This window comes from Anguilla anguilla, chromosome 10 (genome assembly GCF_013347855.1).
Source record: "Anguilla anguilla isolate fAngAng1 chromosome 10, fAngAng1.pri, whole genome shotgun sequence".
In the NCBI taxonomy this organism is placed as follows: Eukaryota; Metazoa; Chordata; class Actinopteri; order Anguilliformes; family Anguillidae; genus Anguilla; species Anguilla anguilla.
This window is the reverse complement of record NC_049210.1, coordinates 13899070-13926079: the sequence shown is the minus strand read 5'-3', so window position 1 is coordinate 13926079 and position 27010 is coordinate 13899070. Positions and strand designations below refer to the sequence as shown.

Sequence of the window (27010 nt, the reverse complement as noted above, 5' to 3'; positions counted from 1 at the left end):
AGCGCGGGCAGCCCGCCGCAGAGGCGAGGGAACCGAAGCATGGTCCCACTTTAATTAAACACCTCGACCTGCTGTCTGAAAACCACACGCCGTGCTACGCTCACCCGAGAGCAAACGAAAGAAGCCATTTTACGTGCCTCAATATTTAATAAGGTCTGACCCAACTGCCTCGACGCACAAGACCGGAGCGCAAAAGTACTTTCGGTGAAGTAAAAAGAAGAACATGGGGTCCAAAGAAACGCGTATGAGGTCTGAATGAGACCTGAATGCCCAAAGACGCGGCAGCGACTGGGGACGCACCTTGGTGGGGGATCCCAGGATGGTGGGGAGGGGGCTCCTCTGCATGAACTCGGACAGCTTGGGGGACGAGTGGAGGGGGCGGCCGGGCACGCCCGCAGGGGGGACCTGCAGGGGCTGGCTGCAGGGCCGCGGAGCCGCCGCTGCCGCCGCGTCCCAGGGCTGCTTGCGGATCTTCTGCCGGCAGCCGTGCGCGACCTCCGCCAGGCAGGGGTCGCTGTGCAGCCGGGAGCCCAGGCCCGGCCGGGTGAGGAGGGGCTCCGGGACCGAGCCGCGCCTCAGAGCGCCGCGGGCCGCCCCTGCAACCACACCCACCGGGGGAGGGGGATTAACGCCGCTGCAGGTAGGAAACTTTCAGGCTGTGGAAACTTTCGTTGTTTTCTGTTCCCACACAGGCAACGGGGTCACTACGTGATAACGAAGCTAGCCAAGCCAAGCCAAGCAGGGCGAGATCCCGCTGGCACCGCTCATGAGAAACGGGAGGAAAAGCCCCCGGCACAGCAGATATAAACATCGCTTCACACGACCGCGGCGCTCCACCGCTGGCTTGCCCACGCTAAGCCAGAGTGAATGGAGAGAGCGTGCTACGCGCCGCGCGACTCCACCCTCAGGCAAGCTACTACAGAGCTCCTAATGCAAAGCTAACGCAGCAACGTGACAGGGAAACCCAACCACCACCTCCCTCCAGCCCCGGCTCACCTGCTCCCTGCAGCCGGCCCGTCGCCGTGCCCTGCGGACAGGGCTGACCTGGCGTCTCCGGGATCGTCCCCACTGAGAGAGAGAGAGGGAGAGAGAGATAGACAGACAGAGAGAGAGACAGAGAAGGAGGGAGAGAGAGAGAGAGAGCGACCGTGTGATCAACAGCCCCAGGTGTTCAATTAGCGCACCCACTCCCGCTACCCCCAACTCACAGACGCACACCTCGCCCTGTGGCACAGTGAGGTGGCCCCTTCCCCACCTGCCACGATGATGAATGGGTACAGTGCTCTGGCAGGAACAGGCCCCTAACCCACCGGCTCCACACCCACTGTTGCCATCAATCACGCCCGCCCCCGTTTCAACGTTTTTCCCCCCCACTCCGGAGAAGAATTTGTTGGCATATCTCGAGAGTAACGAACGATCCGACGGAGCAAAACATGTTCCGCTCGCCGACATTCCTGGGTTTCGGTTTGAGGCATGTTGCTGAATTGGGCTGTCTTCAGCCCCTGCATCGCAGCGAGCCTTGTAGCCAACGAAAGGCTTCTCGGCCAGGTAGAGTCACGTGATAATGTTCCAGGGAAACGTGATTTGTCTGAAAGGCATGCTCTGGCGAAGCACACGATGCTTGAGCACCACTGATTAATGCAGGTACGCGTAGTGTACAAGTAACTGGCCAATAAAATTACGTCATTTACAACCTTTGCAACCCATACAACTATTACAGTGTTTTTTTTAAATAAGTTTTGGGTCACTGTGTTTCGACAAGTTAGCACACATGCCATAAACAGAAGATTTTAAGATCTTGGTACAAAATATCAAAAGGCAACAGCCAGTGGAACATACATTTTTACACTGCAAAAACCAAAAGAATAAGGCAACCTTAACAAGCATTTTAGTTTTATATTTAGACTTAAAATCTTATGTCTATTACTTTTTTACTTAAGACACAAAAAATTGCAGATGGAGTGGGACAGTTTGACTCATTTCATGATTTCCCAATGGAGAAAGTGAGACACTTTTACTTGTCAAACAAAAAGTAATTTAAAACTAGCTAATATTTTCTACTTGACAGAAATAAATAAGACTTCGTAAGACTTTTTTTTGCAGTGTATATGCACATATTCCCTGTTCCCTGAGTAAAGCAGTTTGGTCGCAATAATGAATTTGGAAATAAACATGGCATTCCCCAGTTGTGAAACCTCGAATTCCAAAACAGAAGCATATCAATTTTATGATAACGCCAAGTAGACTCCAGTCAACCTGTTTCACTTTAACATTTAAGATTATTCCCCAAGAGGCTGGCGTGAGATCCGGTAATCTCCGGCTTCGCTTGTGGCTTTATGAAAGTATTCATTTCTTTATCCTGCTCTTTCCTTGAGAAACGTAAACAGAGCACGACAATACACGGCAAGAGGCCGGTTCATGCAGAGTCCGGGAAAGTCCTACCTTGAGGGGAGGGCTGGTAGGGTCTGCACCCGCCCACCGAGTGCCTGCGGACGACGACGCCCGCCCCTTGGTCTCCTGGGAAGGGGGGCGAGGCGCCACTCTTCGCGAAGACCGGGAAGCCGCTGCTGCAGCACCTACGTAGCCCAGGCGCAGTCCTGCGATGGACAAGGGTGGGGTCAGCGTTTCACACGGGAGGTCACGCGGGTGCCCAACCAATCACGTTCTAGCTCAGTTAAGGCTTGGGCGGTTTCAGCATAAATTATGGAAATTCAGCAACTGAGGTCATGTGGGTACCCAAAAAATTGCAGATGGAGTGAGGCAGTTGGACTCATTTCACGATTTACCAATGGAGGTGAGACAATTTTACTTGTCTCAAACAAAAAGTAATTTAAAACAAGCTAATATTTTGTACTTGACAGAAAGAAATAAGACTTAAGTGCTTGAGGAAGAGGATGAGGAAGAGTGCACGTGCATGCGTGTGCACATGCGTGCACTGACCTGGGCGACCCCTGCTGGCTGGGGGACTGCAGGTTCTGCTCCATGCGCTGGTAGTTGTGGATCTGAGTGGGGACGGGTACGGCAACAGACTGGCCATAGTTACTGGCGGAGAAATCGGGGGTCCTCCTGCAGGCAGCAAGCGAGAGAGAAATACGATGACGCCAAGTCTCATTACATGACCCCTACGAGGTTTGACAATGGACAGTAACCAAGGTCTGTGCATGTCACACTCAGCTATTAAAATGATTTAATTGTTTGGCCAAGAAATTATCTGTTGACATTGCTGTTTGTTTGTAGCAGTTTGTCACCTTTGCTCAGGCAATGGAGTCTAAATTCATACCAATAAAACACCTTGAAATGAAAGGTGAAATTTATAGAGAGAAAGAGAAGGGAAGAGCATCTCACAACTCCCACGGACACATGGAATGTAAATTAGAGACTGACATTTCTCAATTAATTCCAGTTAATGCTTTCTCTTTACGGAGAACCTTCACTTCCTCTGGGACACAGTCTACCCACGTCACATCACTGAGGGTCCAGCTTTCCTCAGGCTTTGTGAAATTTGATACCCATGACACTCAGAGTCAAACCAGACAGGAAGTTGGAGGGGCTGACCTCACCCCAGTCTTTCAAAACACCGTTATTTACCATTTAGTGCCTGTTTTGGAATTCCCAGCTGTATCTGTAAGCACGACCCATTTCTTCAGCCCCTTCCTTCAATTAGGGTGACCACAAACAAGCACGAACATCCTTCCAAACACACGCTCAGCCAGATTCTATGTTTATTTACTCTGCAGTCTACCAATTGGGCTGTGCAGTTCCCCACTGTAGAGACAGTACAGTGCAATTGCATGCAGCTGTAATTAGACATGCTGTAGGCATCCGCGTTCTCGCTCTAGCGTGAGCTGAATCTCACTGTAGCTGCGTTGGTGAACATAACTTTCACAAGCCATCTGCACCGAGGACCCGCGGTAACCCACACAGTGCGGTTCATTTACCGAACACTTACAACGAGCATCATGCTCATATGAGCCTCTTCGGTTCTCAGACATGTGAGGGAATTAAAGAGAGTGAGGTAGGTAGGAGATCTGTGTTTACTGATCCTGCAGGGGAAATTTCTCATTTACCTCTCAAGCCCATGTTATTAAAACTGACAAATAAAGTATGAAACCCCTATTTTCCCTGTGCAAGAGTATTAAAACAACGAGAGCTGAAGCACATCTCATTAAGTCTCCCATAATAAACAGAAATGGAATAAAATACAGGTCTTTTTATTTTCATGTTTGGCTTGAGGGTTTTGAAAGTTTTACTTCATTTCAACACATTTTATTTTAACAGTTTTATTACAAAAAAATAATAATCTCATCTCCCCTCTCCTTGTTTGGACTCGGTAATGAGCTTTTTCTGTTTTTCTCGATGTAGAACTACAGATTATGACAACACCAAAAATATAAGCCTGATTCCAACCATCTCCAAACGTGCCACATAATCTAACACCCCTGGAAGGAACTGTAATTCCAACAAAAACTATTAAACAACAAGCGGAAATGAAGGTCTGATCAGACTGCTTAACACATCAGTCTTATTTTGCTTCATAAATAGAAAGATAAGCTCTCCACTGTGAAACCTGGAAGTAGCAGCAAGGTGCTAAGGTTGAAGCCCTGGCCTTTATTAAGAGGTCTGACTCAGACCACCAGGATAACGGATTATCCGATTAGAGGATCGTGTCCTCACCCAAAAGCCAGGAAGGGGACAGGAGAGGAAACGGATGAAATGCTGCCACAGGAAAGGTCACGCCTGGCACAGAAGGACAGCTGTTCCATACCCAACCCCCCACCAAACCCCGCTGTTCCCCACCCCCTCTGTTCTTACCCTGCTGGGCTGGGAATGCCACTGAAGGAAGGAGAGGGGGGCGGGGTCTTGCCCTGACTCCCCACGCCACCAGAAGCCATCAGAGAGCTCCTGCTCACATTGAGAAAGACAAAAAAAAATACGTATATAAAGCGTCAACAGTGCAATACTGATCTTCATAAGACTAGGGCAGGGTAGTAATCCTGCAGTCCTGGCACATGATACAATACACATCTCCCTAAAATATAGAATTCATACTCATGTTATGTCCCAAAGGCCCTTTGAATAGCGCAATCGGGTTGAATCCATGTGGGCTCTTGTGTCTTTAAGGGGCTGTTCCCTGACCCACTCACCCGCTGTACATCAGGCTATCCTGCACTGGCTTCCCAACCGGGGGCTCGCAGGCCAGCTCACCTTAAAGAGAGAAAGAAAATAAGTAAATAAACTACACATACAACTACGCCAAATCTGTATCGTTTATCTGTATCTACATTTTACTACTGCTAACCCTGTACAGGCAGGCAGCTAGGAGGCACTCTGAAAAAATAATTGTTATTGATTAATATGGCCTGACACAGAAATCTTTGAAGATTTCAGAGCGTGTCCATTAATCTGTTTTGTGTACAGGAAAACGCACACACTAGCTCGGTATTGGGTTTGAGTAAAAATCCTTTGATGCCGCTGCAGGGACTTGTAAGGACTACAGCTGCATCGATCACAATACTGTGGTGAGCACAATGAATAGCGAAATCACGCACATAATCCCTGCAGCACGTGTAGGAGCATTGTGGCTTGCACACAGGACCCAATGGCTCACTTCAGAAACCTGACAACAAACACTGTACGACGTAGCGCTGTGACCACCCAGAAAGGAAGTACGTTATGGAACAGCACCTCTCGTAGTCACACGGTAGGTCTGCGCAACAGTGCGTTTGTTCGGCGTGTGACGCGCAATCGAAACTATCGGGGCGCGTGAGTCGTGGCGGCTTACTGGGGAACTGGGCGGGCACCATGACGAAGTCGTCCGCGTCGCTGGACGAGTTCTTGCTGCTACTGTTCCCCGCAGAGTCCTTCAGGTAGCCCGGGGAATCCTGGGTAGGCGATGTCGGCGCCTTGCCCCGGAGCTGCTGAATCTCTCCGACTGACTATTAAGTTAAAGGGGGGGGGGGGTAGTAGGTGAGGGAGGGATGGAGCAGGGGCAACAACAGCATTGTCAATCTGACTGTATTTCCACCTTCTTTCAACAATGAGAAAACAGGCGGTTGGGCCTGAGTCACTGTGGTCTGGAGGCTCTCGCCTGTAGCCGTTATCTCTGCGGCTGATGTTGAGTAAGCACAGCCTCCTAATGGCACGATCATAATCTGAGCTTAGACCTTATCACCGCAACTTAAACAATAAACAGAGCAGCAAGGCAGCTGTTTTAAATAAACAGCTCCACGTCACAGCAGGGCCGCGGACAGTTAATCTATAACAGCGGGGAAAGAGCTGAACGCACGAGCCACCGCTGTGTTCAGACATGAACACGCGCTCGCACCCACACAGCCAGGTGTGAGGCTGGAGGGGGGGGGGGGGGCTCTGAAAGAGGGGTACCCACCGGAGGGGAGGCCAGGTGGGAGGTGGAGGAGCTGCTGCAGGAGCTAGCTGATCCGGAGCTGGGATATGAGGGCATAGGCACAGGAACAGCTGTGGAAGAGAACACAGACACAGACACAGGCACACAGACACAGACAGACAGACACACAGGCACACGCATAGCAATGCATCAGAATTCAACGACACCTAGTCCTACTCATGCTCCAGCAATCAAAGGGTGAACAATATGCAGCCAATAAATGCTGTTCTAATGGCAAAGACCTCTCTGTGGACTGTTATGCAACTGGACAGAAGGGGCAAAGATAGTGAAGCCATTGAGTGTTCTGGGTCACAAGGTAACAAACCTGCCTGAACGAACAAAAAAAAAAAAAAATTGTACCGTTTCAGTAACTTCCAGCTGTATAAACAAACTATAAATAAAGTAAAGATGGAGCAGATTTGGCTGCCTGCTGGGTTATCAAAGTCGACACGTGAAGGCATTTTTTGTGGTTAACACAAACACTGGTCCTTTCACTCACATTTTTTCACCGTCGAACTTGCCTCGAGGAAAGGGTGTCGGAAAAACTCATCTGGAATTTAAAAAAGGGACGACAAGGTAGACAACAAGAACCAGTAAGTCAAACACAAATTCTGCTTTTACGTGGTCAGGAAAAATATACTTAAAGGAACTAAGGACTGAATGCAGGACAGTAGATCATAAGTAATACAATGGGGAGAACTGTAATGAGACGGCGCTCGTGCGCCCGCACTGACCGAAGTCCATTCGGTCTTTGTGGTTACGCTGCAGAAGGCCCTGGAGCAGACGTCGCAGGTGGTTGGACGTCTCCCGGGGAATGCTGGGAAAAGCAAACACTCAATTATCTACATGACTACATAATGTCAATACGCAATATGAAAAAGCAATAAAGCCCGCTTTGTCTAAATGTCAGAGAGTACATTTGTGGCTAATGAAGGCTCTCACAACCCGGGAGCACTAATTACACCATAATTGAAAAATGATTTATGAAGCAATACCCAAAAACTCTCATGTGCATCAAAACACATACACACACACAGCACGCACACAGGCTATGGAACAGCTTAAAAACCATTCTAGTGCTATTTAAATAATAATGCCATTAATGTCCTATTAGTGATGGTGTGTATTCGGGGTAATTATTCGCCTAAACCACAGAAACACAAATATGAACACACATTTCTTCACACAAGTAATGGAAACACATGCACATGCACACAGGGTATATAACTGTCTAAAAACTATCCCAGAACCATTTTAATAATGAAGATAAGAATCCGACTGATGTCCCATTAGTGGCAGAGTTTATTCAGGGTAATTCTTGACATAAACTACCCAAACACACAAATAGGTACACACATTTTCTCACACAATCAATGGATGTATAGACACACACACACACACACACACACACACACACACAAATTCATGCGCATGCACACACAAGCAATAAGCCCAATCTTTAAAAATATCTCCGGTGAAGGAAAGGAACAGCGGTTACAGCTGTCCAGTCCATAAGGCAACACAAAAGAAAAGGCAATGATCATTCTCACTTTCTGCAGCCTGCGGCCAGCTGGGTCTAGAAAACAGCCACACACACAGAGAGCCTCCCGTGCAGCAGGTGCTGTGTCATGTCTAAAGGAGCGCGCTTGTGCATGTGTGTTCACAGGAGTATGTGTGTGTGTGTGTGTGTGTGTGCTAAAGAAGGGAACTGACTGACATTGAGAGTCTCACTGCTAGCATATGGGCCTGTGCTATGTGGGTCAGATGAGAAGCGACAGTAGCACAGGGCCTCGAAAGATCCGTTATAAATAGAGCGGATAAGCGAACACCATGTCCTGGCTCGCATAAACAAACATTTCCAACTAACTATCTAGGGGCATTTCAGACATCGCTTAAACTGCTAATACTCGCCAGGTACCCGTCCTTAAGAAAAAAAGAGATAACAAAAGGCAACATTCACTCTGAGAAACTATATGGCTTTAGGTTGGTTCACACATTTTTGAATAAGCTTTGAGCTTAAGAAGTTGTAATCATAACATCTTAGTCGTATGTCATGGAGACGTCTAGTTTTTGCGAACACTAGCAGTAGCGTCAACAACAGGTGTGTTGGTCCTCTCACACACGTGTGCTCAGGCTTACTTGAGCGAGGTTGCAGTGATCAGGGGAAGCCAATGATCGTTTCTAAGTGACCGTTTCTCATCTGAATAAACGCTCGTGTCAACAGGAGCTCCAGCAGGCAGGTGGCGTGTGGCCGCGTGCCAAGAACAGGACAGGGCGCCCCGCGTCACTGGTGATATCACGCACTCAAATCTGCCTCCTCTGGCTCGACACCGAATATAAATAAATTACTGAGTGTCTGCCATTCTTGGCGGAGGTTGGGGGCCGAGGGCGGGAGCGGGGGAGGAGGAGGGGTCTGCCTGGGATCCGTTTCCAGCTCTGAGAACTCCACAGGCTCGGCAGGAGGAGTCACACAAAGTAGCAGGGGCATGTGTGTGTGTGCGCGCGCGTGCGTGTGTGCGAATGTGTCTGAGTGTGTGTGTGCGCGTGCATGCGTGTGTGTGTGTGTGTGTGTGTGTGTGTCTGTACACGTGTGTCTTTGTCTGTGTGTGTATGTGTGTGTTCATAAGTGCATGTGAATGTGTGTGTGTGTGTGTGTGCGTGCGTGCACGAGTGTGTGCGCTTGAGTGTGTGTGTGCGCGCGTGCGTGCGCGAGATGTGCATTCGCGTCGGCTTTGTTTCCCTCGAGGTGAGCCGAGGCAGGGCTGCACAAAGCCACGCGTCAGAGATAAGAAGCGCGGACGACCGCGAGCGGCGGATCGTCAGGCGGGAGCGACGCCATTGATCACACGAGGGCACACGGAGGCTTTCAGAGAGATAAAGAGAGGAAAGGCAGGGAGGGCGAGCAGAAGAGAGGGAAGATGGAGGAGGAGGAGGAGGAGGAGGAGGGAGGGAGATGCAGAACTTACTTGGGGCTGAGGTTTTTGTTTTTCTCGTAGAACAGCCGGAGATCCTGTGGGCTACTAGCCTGTGGGACACCAAACAAGACATTAACATTATTACAGGCAGAAATACAACTTCTCCACAAGACAGACAACACATTGTGCATTCCAAATATCCTGCTCCCAGGCCAATGCCAAGCGGAAGCATTAGTTAATTCACAATGAATACACGATTAATCCATTTGTTCATAGTTAATTCATTTTAACGCACAGTAATTAAATTGCCATAATATACTCTCACTCTGGAATTACTTTTTTCATTTATTGTTTCCTCAAGCAGAACCAAATAAGCATGTTTTGATTAGCTTGATCGATATAAAAATACCTCCTTCATAATAACAGACAGATAAGCATGCCGGCAAAGTAGAGCTAGTAAGCCGTTTTCCTGGCTCAGACCCTGGGTCAATGAGTTCTTTTCCTACAATGACCCAGATTCACAGTCAGACTGTGAAAAGTGTAGTTAGATTTTGAAAATCCACTGCTAGTCGCAAACATATTTGCTTTTGTGAGTTTTGCAGAAAATCTGCGTGTCCATGAAATTCTCGCTACATTTCTCTATACATATCGTAAGTTATCCCTGATAGCCAAAGTTTGCGGGCACACGCGTGCGCGCACACACAGACACACACACCACACACACCACACAAACCACAGACACACACAAAACTCTTTGGCAAAAAGGGCACTGCAAATTCATCATGCACAGTCTTCAGCTCTACTTTGATAGCTTCTGGCACAGATTTGCAAGGAATACTTAAGCAGATGAGCCCTCAGAGGAACACATTTGCACAGGAAGCTCTGACGGTTATTTCGCTACAAAGCTGTATTATTAAAGTTTGGGCCTATTTGCGCATGAGATCTCTCATTGCAGCCACTCCTCGATCACACTAATATCCCTGCCAAGAGCAGGGCCAAGTTACATAACTTAAATCATATCACTTAATATTCTACTCAATCCTAAGAAAGGGCTCCAAAACAAAGACTCCCGTGTATATCGAATAAAGTTAACTGTCAAACTTTTCAGAAGACCAGGTAACGTAATGCTGTCAACAGCTGGCTTGTGGGAGACAGAGGAGGGAGTGGTTAATGAACTCCTTCCGTGGTCAAAGCCCCATGTTGAAATTTGGCAGGGTCTGCCATCAGTGTTTGGGCTCTGAGCTGACACACAGCCAGGAAAACATCTCCATGACAACGGTTTTGCAATCCTGTTTATGGCAATCTCGCAGACACCGGGGCTGGTCGTTTCTTCAGCGCAGACGTTTGTAAACAAGGTCCTCCATCACAGACAAACGCATTAGTCTTTTATCTTGGAATAAGGAGGCATGTGGGCCAAACATTGCGGGTTCACGTCCATGTCAAACGTCTGAGGGAACAGGTGTAGGGGAGACATTCAAAAGGAGATCACAAGCTGTTTTTTTTTTTTTTTCAAGGATGTTTTGTAATGAGGACCGAGACATCCTGTCTCTAAAAATGTCTCAGCTGTTAAATGGAAACACCGAAGCTTCATGGCTGTTTTAACACGAACAATGAGCCAAATAAAGCCGCAGCGACTGCGCAAAGAACTGGCAGTCATTAAAAGTATTCCTTTAATTTGTTATACGAGAGAATTGGGGATTAAATTTCCCTCTTCATGGGAACACATATTCACGTGAGCAGGTGGGGCTGACAATTTGACAATAGCACGCTAATCAAAGAGGAGGTTGCGGGGGGAGAACAGCGCAGATTAAAATAAAGACATTTGACCGGCTTGACATTAAAGCCTCAGACACCACAAGCGCGGAGACATTAAGAGGCACCGGTGCCTGATTCTCCGGGGCACTGCCAGCACTGCCGTCATCAGTGAACTGCCTAGGCTTGTCGCAGCGTTCGGTTTAACCGGTGGCATATGGCGTACAAGCCTACACTGGTACAGTTCTCTACAAAACGGTCAGTGCAGGGATTTAGTAATTCATTTTTAAATGAAAAGAAAAAAAAGGTGCATTGGCAGAGCAATGCTGTCATTATTAAATGAATAATAGCACATTATATTATATTCATATAATACTGAAAATTGTCCGAAAGTCAGTTCTCCCCAATCCGGTGAGTTATAAATAATTATTTTTTGCATCACAACATTTTACCAACATTATTTAAAATGGATACTGTTCATTCTCCATACTCACACTAAGAATATTGATGGAAAATGTGCAGATGTTGTCATTTAAGCAATCTTAAAGGGCAGGTTTTGTTAAATAATCTTTTTTGCAGTTTGTGCTGAAAGCCAACATGGTATCTGAGTGGTGTATATTTCTTTGTTAAGTGTGCTTACTGATTAAAACTAAATTTCCCAAATTAAATGTATCGTTTAACCTTCCTAACATGATGTGAAGAAAGAAGCTGTGTGCTTCCCTGCCAGTTGATTATTCTGATTGTTAGCTTGTTCATCACAGAAAATTGATGAAACCAGGTTGAGATCAATCAGTGATCAACAGTGTATTAGAAGGAAGTAAGATCGGTCTCAAAATACTAACACTGCGAAAAGTCTAGAACTGCTTTTCAACTCTTCAAATATAAGAATCACTTTCACTGCATTTCAAATCATGAGATATTAACAGCTGAGGGTTTTTATCAAAAGATCAACACTGCATGCCCAGGCAGACAATAATGCTATTCACCTAACAGAAACCCAGTATAAATGTCTGGAACTTCAAAAGAGATTAAACAAATCTCAACAGGGAGATTTCACAATGACAAGCTCAAGAATAAGACATCTCTTCAAACCTGCCATCTCCATCACCCTTGGTGGCATACTGGTTCATATTTAATTTATGTTTATATATAATTAAAGAGAAAACCCACAAGCACAGTGGACTTGGGACAGCATTTAAAAAGGCACAAAACTGCTATATGCAATACATATCTACCAAAACAAGTATTGGGATTATAATGTGTTGTTTGTTCTGGCTAAAATGCAAGTTTTCAGAGAGTACTACATGTACTTCAGAACCACATCATGACCCAATGTGTACATGACATGTTTTTTTTCTGTGCACTAAAAAATATGACAACAACACTAAAACAGCATTATCTGACCTGACTGACAGACAGGTAAAACTGTGTCCTTTAGGCTTATCTGCACAAACACACAAGCACATCAAAAACCAGCCGTGCATCAGGGTTTGTTTGTGTGCACACATCCGCATTTGTTCCATGTGCTCACCTGAAAGGGGGCCTTCCCGGTCAAGCACTGGTACACAATGGTTCCTATGCTCCACAGGTCAGCTTTGGCATCATAGCTTTGGGACATGATCACCTCAGGTGCCTGAGGGAGGGGAGGGGAAGGGTGAGGATGTGACACAAGCCAACAGAGCTGGACTTTAAAGCTTTGCAGCATAGCCTAGTTCTATAGGTCGAGTTAACCCCATTCAGCTGGAAATGGGCTTAGATTACAAAAGACAGGAGGCCAGGCCGATCTACTTTAAATCAAACCCGCAAATTAAAGTGGCACAGGAGAGTGCTTACCATGTACATGGGAGAGCCACACAGTGTGGCAGCCATCATGTTGTTCTGTAGATAGCGTGCAAATCCAAAGTCAGCTGAGGATAGAAATGACAGACAGTCATAAACCACGAGGTGCATTGCAGGTTACACATTCAACAGAGACTGTTCTACAAGGCACATCAAATAACTCGCTGGTATCACATTTTATGCCCCTGTAATAAGAAACTTTCTAGTTCAAATTCTACCTGGGGCATTGCTGAGGTGAACTTCAATTGCCTCCACATATATACATCAATTTGAATAAACAGAGGATACATAAATACGCTAGCTATGCAAGTCGCCCCAGATAAACCGGCCTGAAGAGTACATAAATAATGTACCAAGGCTGGCTTCTGTGCAAGAGGGTGTGTTTATTCTGATTTCTGGCTGACATTTTCCCAGGAATCAGGTCCTCGGAATGACTCCATGATCTCAGCAGAGAATAAGGAACTGGAAGGTTGTTTTAGCCGCGATAAATTCCTGTCTGGATGTGGACCTTCTCCAAACTGCTAGGGTAGCACAGCTGAATTCCAAATGGGGTGCTCCTTGTCCTTCAGGGTCACGCTCAGTGCCACGCCGAAATTCTAGCCCAAAAAACAAACGACAAACAAGCACCCACTGCCAAGTACAGGCGGGACAGGCAGAGAATTTGCCTTCAGCCTGTATTTACCTTGAACCCGTTTCTCATCGTTTGGCATGATGCAAGCCAATTTGAATGCGGCCACTCATTATCAGCTGCCTTGGCTTTTAACTTCAGGGCATTTAACACGGTTGCACTGCCTTTTACGCTCTGCAGATGAAATCATTTTACACACAATTAACTAACCCACTGTCTCTAGTGTAAACAAATGATTCAGTGTGCAACCCGCGTGCTGTTATTGGTCTTTAATGATTTTATGTGAAGTGCACCAAAGTGACACCACCACATAGCACATTCAAGTCAAAAGGAATCTGTGGCCGACCAGTGATCCTTACTCACGGTTGCTATTCGTGAAAAACAGGTTTAAGATAATGTGTTCAAAGGCACGTTCCCTAACCCCTCTTCCCCTATATGGAACTAAGCCCCACCCAGCACCTGCCAAGTTCACCTGCAATAACACCGAGACGGAGAACATTATCTACGCCTGGGAGATGGGAATCGCTCCAACATCCACGTAGGAGGAGACCGGTTTCATTTAAAAAACAAGGGAAGGGCCACCCAAACACGCTCTCTGTAATTATGTTGTCTGCTTAAGTCTGGCCGCCCACCCTGCACAATCCAAATTCCCTAAGAGCCAGGAGATGGCAATGCTGAAGTGAAATATGAGGACCTGGCTCCCGGAGGAACCCTTGGAACTGAAGAAGCCAGCACACCTTGCCTTTCTCCACGAATAATGGCTGATGGGATTACTCCGTTCGCAGAATCATTATGTTCAGCTGAAAAAGCCTCCTGCCCACTTAAGCATCTCGCTTCACAGTGGGACTTAATGGTCACTGTGCATGAATATTAACATCAATTATCTCTCTGTGCATGAAGTACAACATAACTTTCGATTTTAATCTGTAGTAGTAGGTCATTTATAGAACACTTCCCTTAATTTCCCATGCAAATACACCCCAGGAGAACAAAGCCAGGCTTCTGAAAGCTTAAAAGATTTAATGTGGTTATGCAACAAATTCTCACATAAGTTGGTTTAATCTCCCTATTGGGTAGTTAATTTCCATCAGCAAATAGGCACAGGAATACACACACACACCAGGACACACGCACATATGCGCACACATGCACATGCACATGCACATGCACATGCACACACGAACGGAAACACAGACACAGGTGTGAACACACACCTATCTTGATGCGGGTGTTGTTGGGGTTGGATTTCCGGCTCCCGGAGTAAGACAGCAGGATATTCTGGGGTTTGAGGTCCCGGTGGATGATGCCTTTAGCGTGCAGAACCCTCATGGCACCAGCAATCTGCTGCAGGAAGACCCGGATGGTATCCTCACTCAACGTGCCTTTCGCTGGGGGATGGGGCGCACGGAGTCATGTCAGAATGGCCAAAGACCGTCAACCATGTTCCAAAATGAACCCCAAGTCCATTCACACATTCTCCTTATCACCTACACCCATTTCACCAAATATCACCACGTCACCAAAACAGTCACAAGACACACGGTTTATTTAGTGAATATGAACATCTAACATGTGAAACACATTGAAATTTCAAAAAAAGAGGTCACTAACTACAAGTCTACAGAGAAATCCTGTTCACAAAACAATCCCATGCAAAATTGTTATTTGTCATCCTAGCAGACCGATTCGCATGTTTTCTGGCCATGTTTGCCAGTAGAAGGCATAACCACCATACCAGCCTACTAGTGGCTATATGTGGGGATGTAAAGCACACGATTTAATGCAAGGAAAATCTGCACTGGTTGGACACCCCCCCCCCGCCCCCCCCCAACTGTCAAGCTAACCCACTGCCTGCTTGGTGGTTTATGATCCTCACACCCCCACCACCAAACACTACACCTCCACACTCGAAGATGCTGTTCTGTCGCACTGTCAGGTGAAATCTCATCCCCATGTTTACTTCTAAAGAGGTCTTCTCAGAAATGGAAATAAACCAGGCACAGACAGAGTGAGAGAGAGAGAGAGAGACAGAGTGAGAGACAGAGTGAGAGAGAGAGAGAGAGAGAGAGAGAGAGAGAGAGAGAGAGAGAGAGAGAGCAAGCATGTGTGTGTGACAGCAAAAGATTACTCAGACTTTCAGAACTCACTAACCCCAAGCCGAGTTTAGGCAGTGCAGGCTTTAAATAGAAGGGCGCCAGTTATGAGGTGTTTCATGAGTGGAAAAATAAATTCTCCCACAGGCAGTGGGAGCGAGAGTAACCTCCAATGTCCCCAGCACCTGTCTTGACACAGTCTCTTTTTCTGGTACTGTTTATACTGCGGGTGTGTTCTCACTCTAAACGCCACACAGCATGTATGCATCACCCATTAAGACCAAATGTGATCACATCCCCAAATGGTGCCCCACTTCCCTGTCACTCGGACCGAACCCTGAACTTCCTCCTACAGCCCCTCCCTAACTGCTTAAAAGTACACTCGGCATCTGTACAGGGAAACTGTTCCTCATCTTCTGAGAATACCAGTTGACAAATCCTTTCTGGAAGTTTCTCCAGGTTTCATCAGGGCTGGTACCAAGAAGATTTGGCCGGTTTCTGAGTATCGTTTAAACAGTAAATCTAATTTCACGCCGCCTCAGAACACTGAAACCAAACGCAATGCTTCCATGAACCAAAAAAGAAATGGCAAAACTTATTTCCAGTGTTGACACAGAGCTCGAATGAGGAATTCTGCACGAGGCTGGAAATAGCATTTAGGATATTAATCATTAGCCCCATCTTCATGGTGTAGGACAACAAGTACCCCTTAAACCAGGTCTGAGAATGAAGACCTACGGTAAACAGTTCAATAATTCAGCCTCACACATTGATTAAAGAGGCAATATTCTCTGAGTGAATGCGCAACACATTAAAACACATTGTTACTCAAGTTAAGGCGGGGGTGCCTATGGGTCAGGTGCAATGTCCCCTGAATTATCACCACCCTTTCTCCACAAAATAAAAAGTACCTCAGCTTAAACAAACATATTTTCAGAAGCTGTGTTTTTCCACAAGTGAAAAGGCGGACCGTACGAACAGAAGGCCATTACAGGACACACTCTAAAAAGAGGAATGAAGTCAGGGTTCTGCTATGAGCGAGCTGCCAGTTCTCAGGCCATCTAGTTGAGTAGGTAGTGCCATGCTAGCGGCATGGGAGAAGCTAGCAATGCAGCACAATGAGGTCAGGGCTCTGGCCTGTAAATTTTATGTAGCCTCACTGATCCAAACCAGGTAGCTTTACCCAGTAAGGATGTTTCCCATCCACTCTGTGCAAGTGGAGAAAGTGGAAGGGGAAGCATCATTTCCTGTCTGGCTGGGGACAGTGACAAAGCACATAAATTTACAGCGGTGTTGACACTTCGCAAGGAGACACCACATTTCCCTGCTTTCCTGATTCAAGCAACGCTTTCAAGACATTTTACTCCCTTTGTAATTTTAACTTAATCCATGGATTAATGCCAAATTAGGTTACACAAACATTCAAGACACAACTCCCACAAGGGGAAGAGTGGCAAAACAATTGGAGGCTGTGTTACAGGGTCTTCACTGGAAGGAACAGGACATCACACAGGTTAAATAACCACAAGCCTGTTACACAAATAAACTTCCCACAAGTTCCTATTTAACAAACCCTTTCTTTCAGACACCCCTGTATTCCTTTTCATTACACTACATGTAGAGATATGAGACCTTAAAAAGTCATTTGAGTTTTTCCCAAGCCTTCTTGTGCAAAGGCTCCCAGAGAAAAAAAGTGGTCTTAATACATGAAACAGCCGACTTACAGTGAAGGTAGTCCGCCAGGTCTCCCCCGTTGCAGTACTGAGAAAGAATAAAAGGAATAGCATTAAGAAAAATAAAGTCTTCAAGACAAACAGAATGAACTGGTGAATAATTAATCAAGCAAAGCATCAAAAGCCAGACACACAGCCAAGAATTCCTCACACCATGTGATAAATAATGGATCACAGTGACCACCATCTAGGAGGGAAAAGAGCCTGCAGCCTCGTTTACTGACATCACACAAGTTTGTTCACCACTTTGCGGCTATACTGGGCTCCTGCCCCGTCGCTTGCTTCTGACAAACTACAACACTGAAAGAAGAAATGGGGGAACTTCCTATGACACCAAGACAAAGGAGGGGACAGCCAACAAAGCCTGCAGCCATTCCACTGATCTACACTTTTCCACCTGTGTGATATAGGCGAGGGCAGATGTTGAACTCCTTTGAAATAAATATTATATTCATGGACACAGCACATACGATCCCTAACATGGATACTGTGTAACGTCCCCCTTGGTCCATTCCACATAATGTGACTCATACAATCCTCCACAGCCCAGTTATTAAGTGATATCTAACACTAGGCTTAGAAAGCGTTCCAAATCAGGGTTTTGTTTGCAGTGTTTTCCAGGAACACTCCATAGAGGGGAAGTTCGACTGCAGTCTTCTGCGACACGTAAACTCACTTACCTCCATGACAAGGTACACACAACTTGCCATCTCCTGGAAAGGAAGACAGAGAATGAGTCAGGCATGGGTGGAGTACATCCATCAAAGTTAGCAAGACAGTACATCCTATTCTCAAGTAGGAAAAGGCACCATTGCATGACAAAGGACTTTTATTTAAGAATCTCAGGAGGGTGGAGCCATCAGTGCAAGCACAGAACTCCCAAAAACAATAACAACAGCTGGACGCCAACAAGCCTACCATTTTCTGCAACGTGGGTGTGTTTTTTTTTATGACTGAACTGAGCAACCTTGTGTGCCCACTTTGAAATCAAACGTGCACAAACAAGCATCCATCTGCACTACTGTCCAATGAACAGTAAACAGAACGATTCGAGCAGAAGTCTGGGAATCTGACACAGCATAACCCCCACCTTACCGCGCTCCCACCTTTCAGCCTAGGGCAGTGCAGATGTTACCAAACCAAAATACACTAAATCCCTATGAAACCCGTGTGGCTCAGCTTCTGTCAGCCGGGGTCTGTTTGGGTCACGCAGGGTCACAATGGGGGAAGGGGGGGCTCGAGGCCTCATTAGCAGCTGGTAGCCTGAACACAATGAAGTGAGCAAGCAACAGAGCTTTTCCACCTCCCTCATCCAATTCACTTAACCATCCTAAATGGACAATGGGGTTAAGGTCTTGTGTTAATGAATTTAAAAAAATATATATATATATATGTATAAGGTTGCTCACAATACAGCCTGCACTCGATAAGCCACAATGGGCCTGTATTGTAACCACAATCTCTCAACAAATAATAAAAGCCTTCAAAATTTCAGCTCAAGAGTTTATTCTTTGTAATGAATGGTACCACTTTGAAAAAAAATGAACGTTTAAGTAGACTTATTTATCATGCGAGGGGAACACAGCCTGTTCTTCTTTTAATAAAGAGAGTGCCTCCAACCAAATATGTCTGGACACAAGCCCAAGAGCTGTTAATGAGTTACAGGGAACGACTGCAAAGCAGAGGCAGCCAACGGGCAGGATGCTTTAATGAGAACATCCTGGCTTTGTTGGACACCTTCTCCATAACAGACAACTTCTCAATAAAAGCATAGTTACAGAAATTTAAATTCAAATTCAAGAAAAACAAAAAATCCAAAAGAGGAACCCATTTTCATTAAATTTATGCTATTAGATCCAAGAGCCCGCAAGCAAGAGATAATAAGAAATGTCACAGACAACACAACCGCATCTCTCTCTCATACAGTCCTTTATTTGCAAACATGTTGACGTGAAACAACCCAAAACCACAAGAAAAGGACAGCCCATTTGAAAGGCTATCTTTTTACCAAGCAACAGATGATGCATAATTCTCAGGGTGGCCAATCCGGTGGGGAGGGCTGTCTGTTCCCAGGGTAAACCTGCTGACTAAGCAATATTTTCATTTTCCACTGCCATTGTGCAGATAGCGGCGCAGCGGCAGCCAGCCATCTGTTTCACTCTGTGACACCGGGCAGACTCGTTCACTCCCAACTGCCTGCCGGTGGTTTCAACTTACAACTACAAACTGGGGACTAGCAGAGGCCTCACAATTTGCATACATATTAAAATGCATAGGTCTGTGTCACGCAACATGCCTGAAAATGATGAAAAGCCTGCGAGAACAAAGCCTCATGAACGGTAAATCAATAGCAATTTAGAACTAGCTTCCTACACTGAAGTATATACAACCAAATCAAAGATGAAGTACAGCACACTGAAGACCTAGTCTACATAATTATAGACAAACAGAGACAAACAGCAAGTCCAGACTTCTTTCCCCTTTCAAAATGTTTCATTGCCCAAAAACACCTTATCAGAAAACAACCTCAGCTACTATTAAATATTCTTAAACATAACAAAAACAAACCACTTATAGAAGTCCAAAAGTTTTTTTATTATTCGCTTAGCCTGATCTTGTTGAACTAGCACTGGAGACTGGCCAAATCCACCAAACAAGGGGGTAAAAAAGGAAAGCTAGGTGAGTTGGGTCAGACCTCCGTTGCCCCAGGGGTCAATCGCTTCAGGAAGAGTGCTCGGTACCCTGGGCTTTCATATTCACAAGTGTGCAGACCTTTGAACGAACCGTTGTAGCTTAGCCCCCGGACAAGTGGTGCGTGGCAAATCGCCCGGGGGTACTGCGCTTTGTGATTCCCAGCTAATCCATGAAAACACAGCTGACCCCTGTCAGTCCTCTCAAGGTCTTGTGTACACACACAGACAAATCAAGCTGACAAGATTTTTAACCCTCCTGACAGGCAAGTCAGGTGATTTTCCAAATAAAATGTGAGCGGCCAGTCCTTGATAATTAGCTTACACCAGTGGCATATTTTTAAAGGCCAAAGGACACTTCAGGGAGGTCACAGAGGGATCAAAAAATAAACATATGTGATGAAAGCTTTTCACCTTTAGTGACAAATGTATTTTAAAAAACCACCAAGCATGAGAAAGCCCCCTGTATCCAATATAATACAGAATATGTTAATCATGGATATGGAAATAAACTTTTTTTCAAAAGGTAGAACCAGATCCTGAGTTACAGCCTGACAGTGTAATTACCTTCTCCTCTTTCTGTTAAGAAACAGAAATTTCAGCAAGTGTATAACCACGTAGCCCTGAGGCATGGGGCAACTCCCTTGCATCTGGTCATGTGCACTGGTGTCTCCTTGTGGGAGAGCACGAGGGTCGGCCATGCTCCGGACAGGTGGGGCCATTATGTTTGCTCACTGCCCCCTATTGTGAATAACCGCAGGAGGCTGTCAGCTCCATGGCGACGCAGCACGGAGCAGCTGTCATGGGCCCGGCAAGCCACCTGACACAAACGCATCACCTGAACTTCCTGTCTCCGTCTCCGAGGCTCTCGTGACTGTATCGGCCACTCCTGCCCCACCCTACCCAGCTGCCCTTCCCTCATCATGTTACCAGAGCAGCCTCATGTACCTTACCTAGAGGCCAACTGTAGACAGGGAGCGCTGTAATTCCAAGAGCTATGAAAATTAGCGGGCATCGCGCCATAACACGCCCTAAACGAACAGAGACCTTTTTTTTTTTTTTTTGTTTCTTTTTCTTTCTTTGCATGGGTCTGCCCCTTACGTGCGGAGTGGGCCCAATCCGTCCATAACGACTGCCAGAGAAGCGCTGTGAATGTGCAGACTGTTTGTTTTCCTCTTAGCATTTTGCAGACAAGACAGACCGGTACGCTTCCCATGAGGGAATCCGCTGAAATTAAACTGCAACAACTTTCTGACTTTTTTAAAGCTGTAATCAGACCAAGGAAAAAGTTTTTTTTTTTTTAATACATAAAAAATTGGGGTATGTCAGAGTAGCAGTAGCATTTTTGCCGCTTCCATTTATTTGCATTGTGAAGCATACTATGATAAATTCTTTGTAAAATACATTATAAATAAATAAAAACAAATTAATAAAAATGTAATGCAATCTGATTTGAACTCTACCAAGTTTTGGCTAAACATGCTGTCAGACAGAATTAACAGAAGTGAATCTGTGCTGTGGTACCTTGTGGCAAAGAATGAACTAATGATATGGCCTATTCTTACAGACCTTAATGGTGTTGAGGTCACTGATAGTAATAGTCACATCCTGTTCCAGGGTGTGGATGCATCACACCATCCCAGTAATTAGCCCACAGAGGTGAGGTTAACCAAATGTCTCCCAGATGTTTTTCACATACACTTTTAAACAGTTAGTCACATTGTAAATGGCATCAGTCCTAGCAACTCAATGAACTCTTTTTTTTTTTTTTTTAATGCACCTTTAAAATAATTTTAAAATGTTTGGTATATATATAGTGTAATCTTGAAATAAGCAACAAGACAGAGGAACTGATCTCCAAGAACGATATGGTTTAATATTTTGCCTCTTGAAAATTGTACGCATATCCGAATAACTTGTATCAATAAATCAAAACCAAACAAAATCACGTAACAAAATTCAAATAACAAATGACAATACAGTATTTCCATATCTGTGATCAACCAGCTGCATTTCAATGGAATTACTAGGGAAAAAAACAGACAGCTGCTACTCAGAAAGACACGCGAAGCATTATATACCACGCACCACCGTTCTGAACCAATGAGATCGCTCGCACATGGAATGTCAACAGGGAAACACGTGATGGCAGAGAGCCACAGCAGCAAAACTGGCGAAAGAGAGTCAGGCGGGCAGGGTGCTTCGCATGCGAAAAACAACTTGACCCGGTTTTCATACTGCAACGCTAAATCCATTCTCTAACGCGGCCATGGCCTACACAGTCATTGTACCCATTACGAGCTACATAATATAGGTCACACTGGGAATCTGTCAGTATAGCTAATGTTTTTCAACGCTGATACAGTGAAGTAGCAGACTAGACAACTAGTGCTGGGATATTTCAAGTAATCAGTCATGCTGCACTGCAGAACTCAAGAAATATCAAGTCCACAAACTGCTTATCGTGCACATATAAATATATAGTAAACATACCTGGAAGTCCAGTAACCCAACGATATTATCATGTTTCAATTCCTTAAAAAGAGAGAACATGCACATGTAAGTCAAGGATGTTTTTGGACAGGGGTATGGAAACAATGGTAGCACACGGTGGTTTAAACATTATGAATGGGTTGAGTAATCATACTTACCTTTAATATTTTTATTTCTTTTCCTAATAGCGTCCTGTGATTTTTGCCAGGTTTTTCTTGTTAATGCACTTAACAGCCACTTCCCAGTCGTGTTTCTGATGGGGAAAACAATTGGAAAAAAATACGTAGCCCAATCTATGAATATATATGGACACGAGTCCTCTCATGGTTGAGCAAACATAAGCTAATTACATACAAATAAAACATTTTACAATGATCTTTCCTTCCCCTTGTTGAATGTGGTTTTATTTTCTGTGTGGCACATGAGTCAAAGAATGTGTTCACTAACTGTAGTTAATTTCTGCTTCAGTACACCAGAAACCATTTGCCCATAGGTTATGCATATTAGACAGAGCTTTACACTGTTGTTAGCTATGCGTTAGTTGGTTAAGGTTTGTTTTGTTTTTATTCCCACATCCCCATCGTCTAGCTAACAATAACATAGCATAATAATAGCAACCGATTCCTAGGCCTCTCCTGTTAAGGTCGTATTCTAATGAAACTTAACCGGTTAGCTCGGAGCCCCTTTCTGCACTGAAAAGTGTTTTGTTGATACAAGTGACGAAAATCCAGATATCTTGGTAAGTAAAACGAATATTTAAAAAAAAGTAAATTGAACGCACCGTAATAATACAAAATATGCAGCGTTATAACAAGCTGATGAAGCTAGTAATGTCATCTATGTTCATTAGCGCTAGCTGGTTAGCTAGCTACAGATGATCTCTTACCTCCTTATGTCTGCCTTTGAACACCACCGCGAATGCGCCATGTCCTATTAAATCTTTCCGACTGAACTCGAATTTCCCCACAGTCTCCATCTCCACAATTTTGAACTGACACGAAATATCGGATGAAATCAGGATCTTGGGCTTTTTTCTGTGCCTGGACCCCACTCGCCTCCGTTAAAGTCCAGAGACCAAGAAAGTTGCCATGTACCTTCGCACCCCATGGGCTGCCTTTCACTGAAAACACAACCCTCTTCTCCCATGTTAGTCCGCTTGAAATAAAAGGAGTCTATCACCTTTTATTCATGTCTTCGCATGACATTACATTTCACCGCGACACGTGAAAACAAATACGACTCGAAACTACAAATTACAAAATAACTCTTAAGGTCTACCTTAAGGACAACTGACTCATTTTTGTTTGTATACAGGAGGAAGTGTCAACTGTTTCATGGTCCTAAAATTATGTATTTTTCGGAAAAAATAGTCTTCTGTTGCCAGTTTTCAAGCTTCTTCTATAACTCCTGTGATGAAGTTGGTTGTCGTCCACCTGATGCCCTTAAAGGCTGAAGCGAAGAGAGAAATCGTCTGTAGCTAGCTAGCTACGTCTAAAACAAAGAGCCCTCAAAGCTATTCGTAGCTGAAAGAGAGTGAGCATGCGCGTCTTTCTTCCAAGTTGATGTCGAAGGAAGTGTGCTTAACACTCATAGAGCGTGGAGTTCAGTGTTAGCTCTGGGCATGTAAACGTTGCGTAATAATATAAAAATATACAGCGAGGGGAGATCTTTAGCCAACAATAAGACAAAATTAATGCATAATTATATGTCGAAATTAACTGGGAATTTGAAAAAAGTATACAATGTTAAAATGATGAGCTAACTTTAGACTAATTTCAAATTCGTCGGCCCACCGATGAAACTGACAAGAAACTTTCATCAGAAAGTGCAAACTCAGTTCTTTAAAGGAAATTATTTGAACTTCTTGTCAGTTTATCCCATTACACTCCAATTCGCACTTTAAATATTTTTGAAAGCATCTCTTTATTTGGGGGTAACTGTTAAGTGGCAAATATTAATAAATAATAAAGTAGTAACACATTTAATTATTACTGTAGTTTTAAAACAGACACGTACTCTACACACCTCTGTGCAGCTGTTACAGTAATTGTATAGCCTTATATTGGTCTTTCCAGAATTACATTGTGGGTTTATCAAACAATACGATTTAAAGTAGTCTTTAAAGACTTCATTTTATACTCAGTTTGGATGCTCAATGTATTCTGAATGAATTTATGTGGCTGTGTTTTACTGGAATAATTAAAGAAGTTACTTAATGCATGAGAAGGAGGTGACATCCAATGGTTCTTCTGTGGAAAAACCACAGGAGATTAATTATGTGCTCATAAAATCCTAATTAAAATACTACCACCCCCCATCCTTCCCATTGTCCCCTCATAAACCATACTATGATTCAAGTTAATTTTGTTATGAAGGCATGCATGGAAAAGTCTGAGAAAGTGTCACAGTGTTCACATGGTGTCTCAAATATAAACAATCAGAGGGAATGATGTGATTTTCTGCCACATCAAGCTTTTATGAGACACATTGCTGCCTACTGTACAGTGTACAATGTCTAGGGTGTGAAATATGAGACATCTCTTTTTATTTCAATGATGCAGAAGATGTGACTGTAATACTTAAACGATTAACCATACCCAATTTGCATATTGCCACAGTAGCTGGCTGTCCAATGTCTTCAGGCACCTGGCAGCCACTCTCTGCAAACCAGCTCTTCTCCACCCTCAACCCCCAATGGTCAGACCCAAGCAGACTCATGGGTTGTTTTTGCTCAAGGGACTGAAAACCCACATTATGTGACTACACCTGACTTAAATGCTTTTTTAATGAACCCTTTAATCCCTTTATTTTGCAGCCATCTTGACACCTGCATTGATTTTATTCTATAACTTTACCTATCTGTAGCTTCAGTGATGATTTGCTTACCATGTTAAATGCCCCTTTTGGCTAAAAGCCTCTGCAAATTGTACCAGACCATGGGTTGATTATTGTCATTCATTTTTTTATAATCAGTAGCACATTATAGACAAAATGCCAAGCCCCATTCCGAATCCAACATGATCATCTGCCAGGGAAGTAAACCAAAATACAGCAATCATAATGTTTGGGACATATTCATGTTACGTAAATGAAAGTAGTCATGTTTAGTACTTTGTCGCATATACTTTTGTGTGCAATGACTGTGGGCACTGAGTGTATTTATGTATGCATGCCACAAATAATTTCAGTACTATTAAGGTAGCTATCATGTGATATCAACTAGGATCAGCCCCTTCAGTCTGATGTTTGTAACATCATTGTTAGTCTCATTCTTGCCTATTAGACTATCCTTCGCTAAACCCAAACAAAAATCTTAAACACATATTTTTTAGACTAAAAGACAAAACAATTGAACTGTCTGGTCACATTAAATTGTCTTATTTAATCTCATTTATTGGCTTGTGTACATGTGAATATAATACAAATATTATTGCCTTGTGCTCTTCTCCAGTTGAAATAGCATGTTACATGAAACCTTGAACACATTGTTTCCACATGGTGTTGGGAATAAATGACTGTCCTGCGATTCAACAACTACATTCCAACAAAGCAGGGGCACTACAATATGGCATTTGGTTTCTTACTATTTTCATTACTAGGAAGAGAAAAAACAGAACAATTTTGTTACAGGACACAAGGATCTTATATAAATGCAAATGAAAAAGGTTGCAATAAAACAAAGACTATTCATATTGTAAAGACTGATTCCATAGAGAGACCAGATGTATCTGGGATAATGTTTATGCTTCTGTATTGAGCAATAGAGCAAGTCATCAGACCAGAATACTCAAATGTCATTTTCTGGCCTGAACAGAGCCCGTGGTTACCAATTTCAGTGTAATGTATCCTGTACCGAGAGAAAGGACTCTCTGCTATAATAAGTAGCCAATAAGACCATGGGAAGGCTTACAGAACAAAATATAAACAAATGATATCTCTTGCCACAAAGCTTTCACATACTGAAGCAAAGCAATAGGCATGTGTGTTACAGGGTTTCAAAAGGGCATGAAGGCTTTTCTTTGAATTTAGATTATTTTCATATTTAGTTCCCCTCCTTGCAAAAAGCTATATATTAAGAAATATATTTCCATAAAATCACAGACAAACCCTGCGTCAAGGCTATCTCAGAATCTTTTCATCTTTGTTGGATGACTCAATGCAGAATAAACAAGCTTGCATACCTTGAACAGCTCATTATTTAATTCAAATTAATTAGAATATTAATTATCGTATTCACATGCATTCCAAATAAAATGAGCGACAAGGAGTGGAGAAAGAGACAAGGGCAGACCTCTTGACACATTATTAGTCATGTTGAGCAGTTTTGATTCACATTCTTGCACCCAGAACGATGGATAAAACTTTGGACAGCTGACCAGAATGTACCTGTACATATGGGGCAATGCCCTAATCAAGCCTGTACCCTACAGATCCATACAATGACAGGTTCAAACAGCTACAGTA

The 27010-nt window shown here is 44.4% G+C and overlaps 1 protein-coding gene across 1 annotated transcript in view; it reads right to left on the bottom strand.

Annotated features, from left to right (window-relative positions):
* ulk1a (unc-51 like autophagy activating kinase 1a) overlaps positions 1-24104 on the bottom strand; it is a 33149-nt gene extending 9045 nt beyond the window's left edge. The window contains 20 exon segments of the mRNA XM_035378550.1: positions 301-596; positions 997-1068; positions 2443-2597; positions 2941-3066; positions 4813-4902; positions 5145-5205; positions 5783-5936; positions 6386-6474; positions 6903-6953; positions 7138-7220; positions 9370-9428; positions 12602-12703; positions 12904-12977; positions 14752-14925; positions 17355-17391; positions 18044-18076; positions 22547-22588; positions 22705-22743; positions 22746-22799; positions 23433-24104. Of these exon segments, the coding sequence (XP_035234441.1) occupies positions 301-596; positions 997-1068; positions 2443-2597; positions 2941-3066; positions 4813-4902; positions 5145-5205; positions 5783-5936; positions 6386-6474; positions 6903-6953; positions 7138-7220; positions 9370-9428; positions 12602-12703; positions 12904-12977; positions 14752-14925; positions 17355-17391; positions 18044-18076; positions 22547-22588; positions 22705-22743; positions 22746-22799; positions 23433-23522 (1881 nt within the window). The 5' untranslated portion in view covers positions 23523-24104.
* Positions 24105-27010: the final 2906 nt, after the last annotated feature.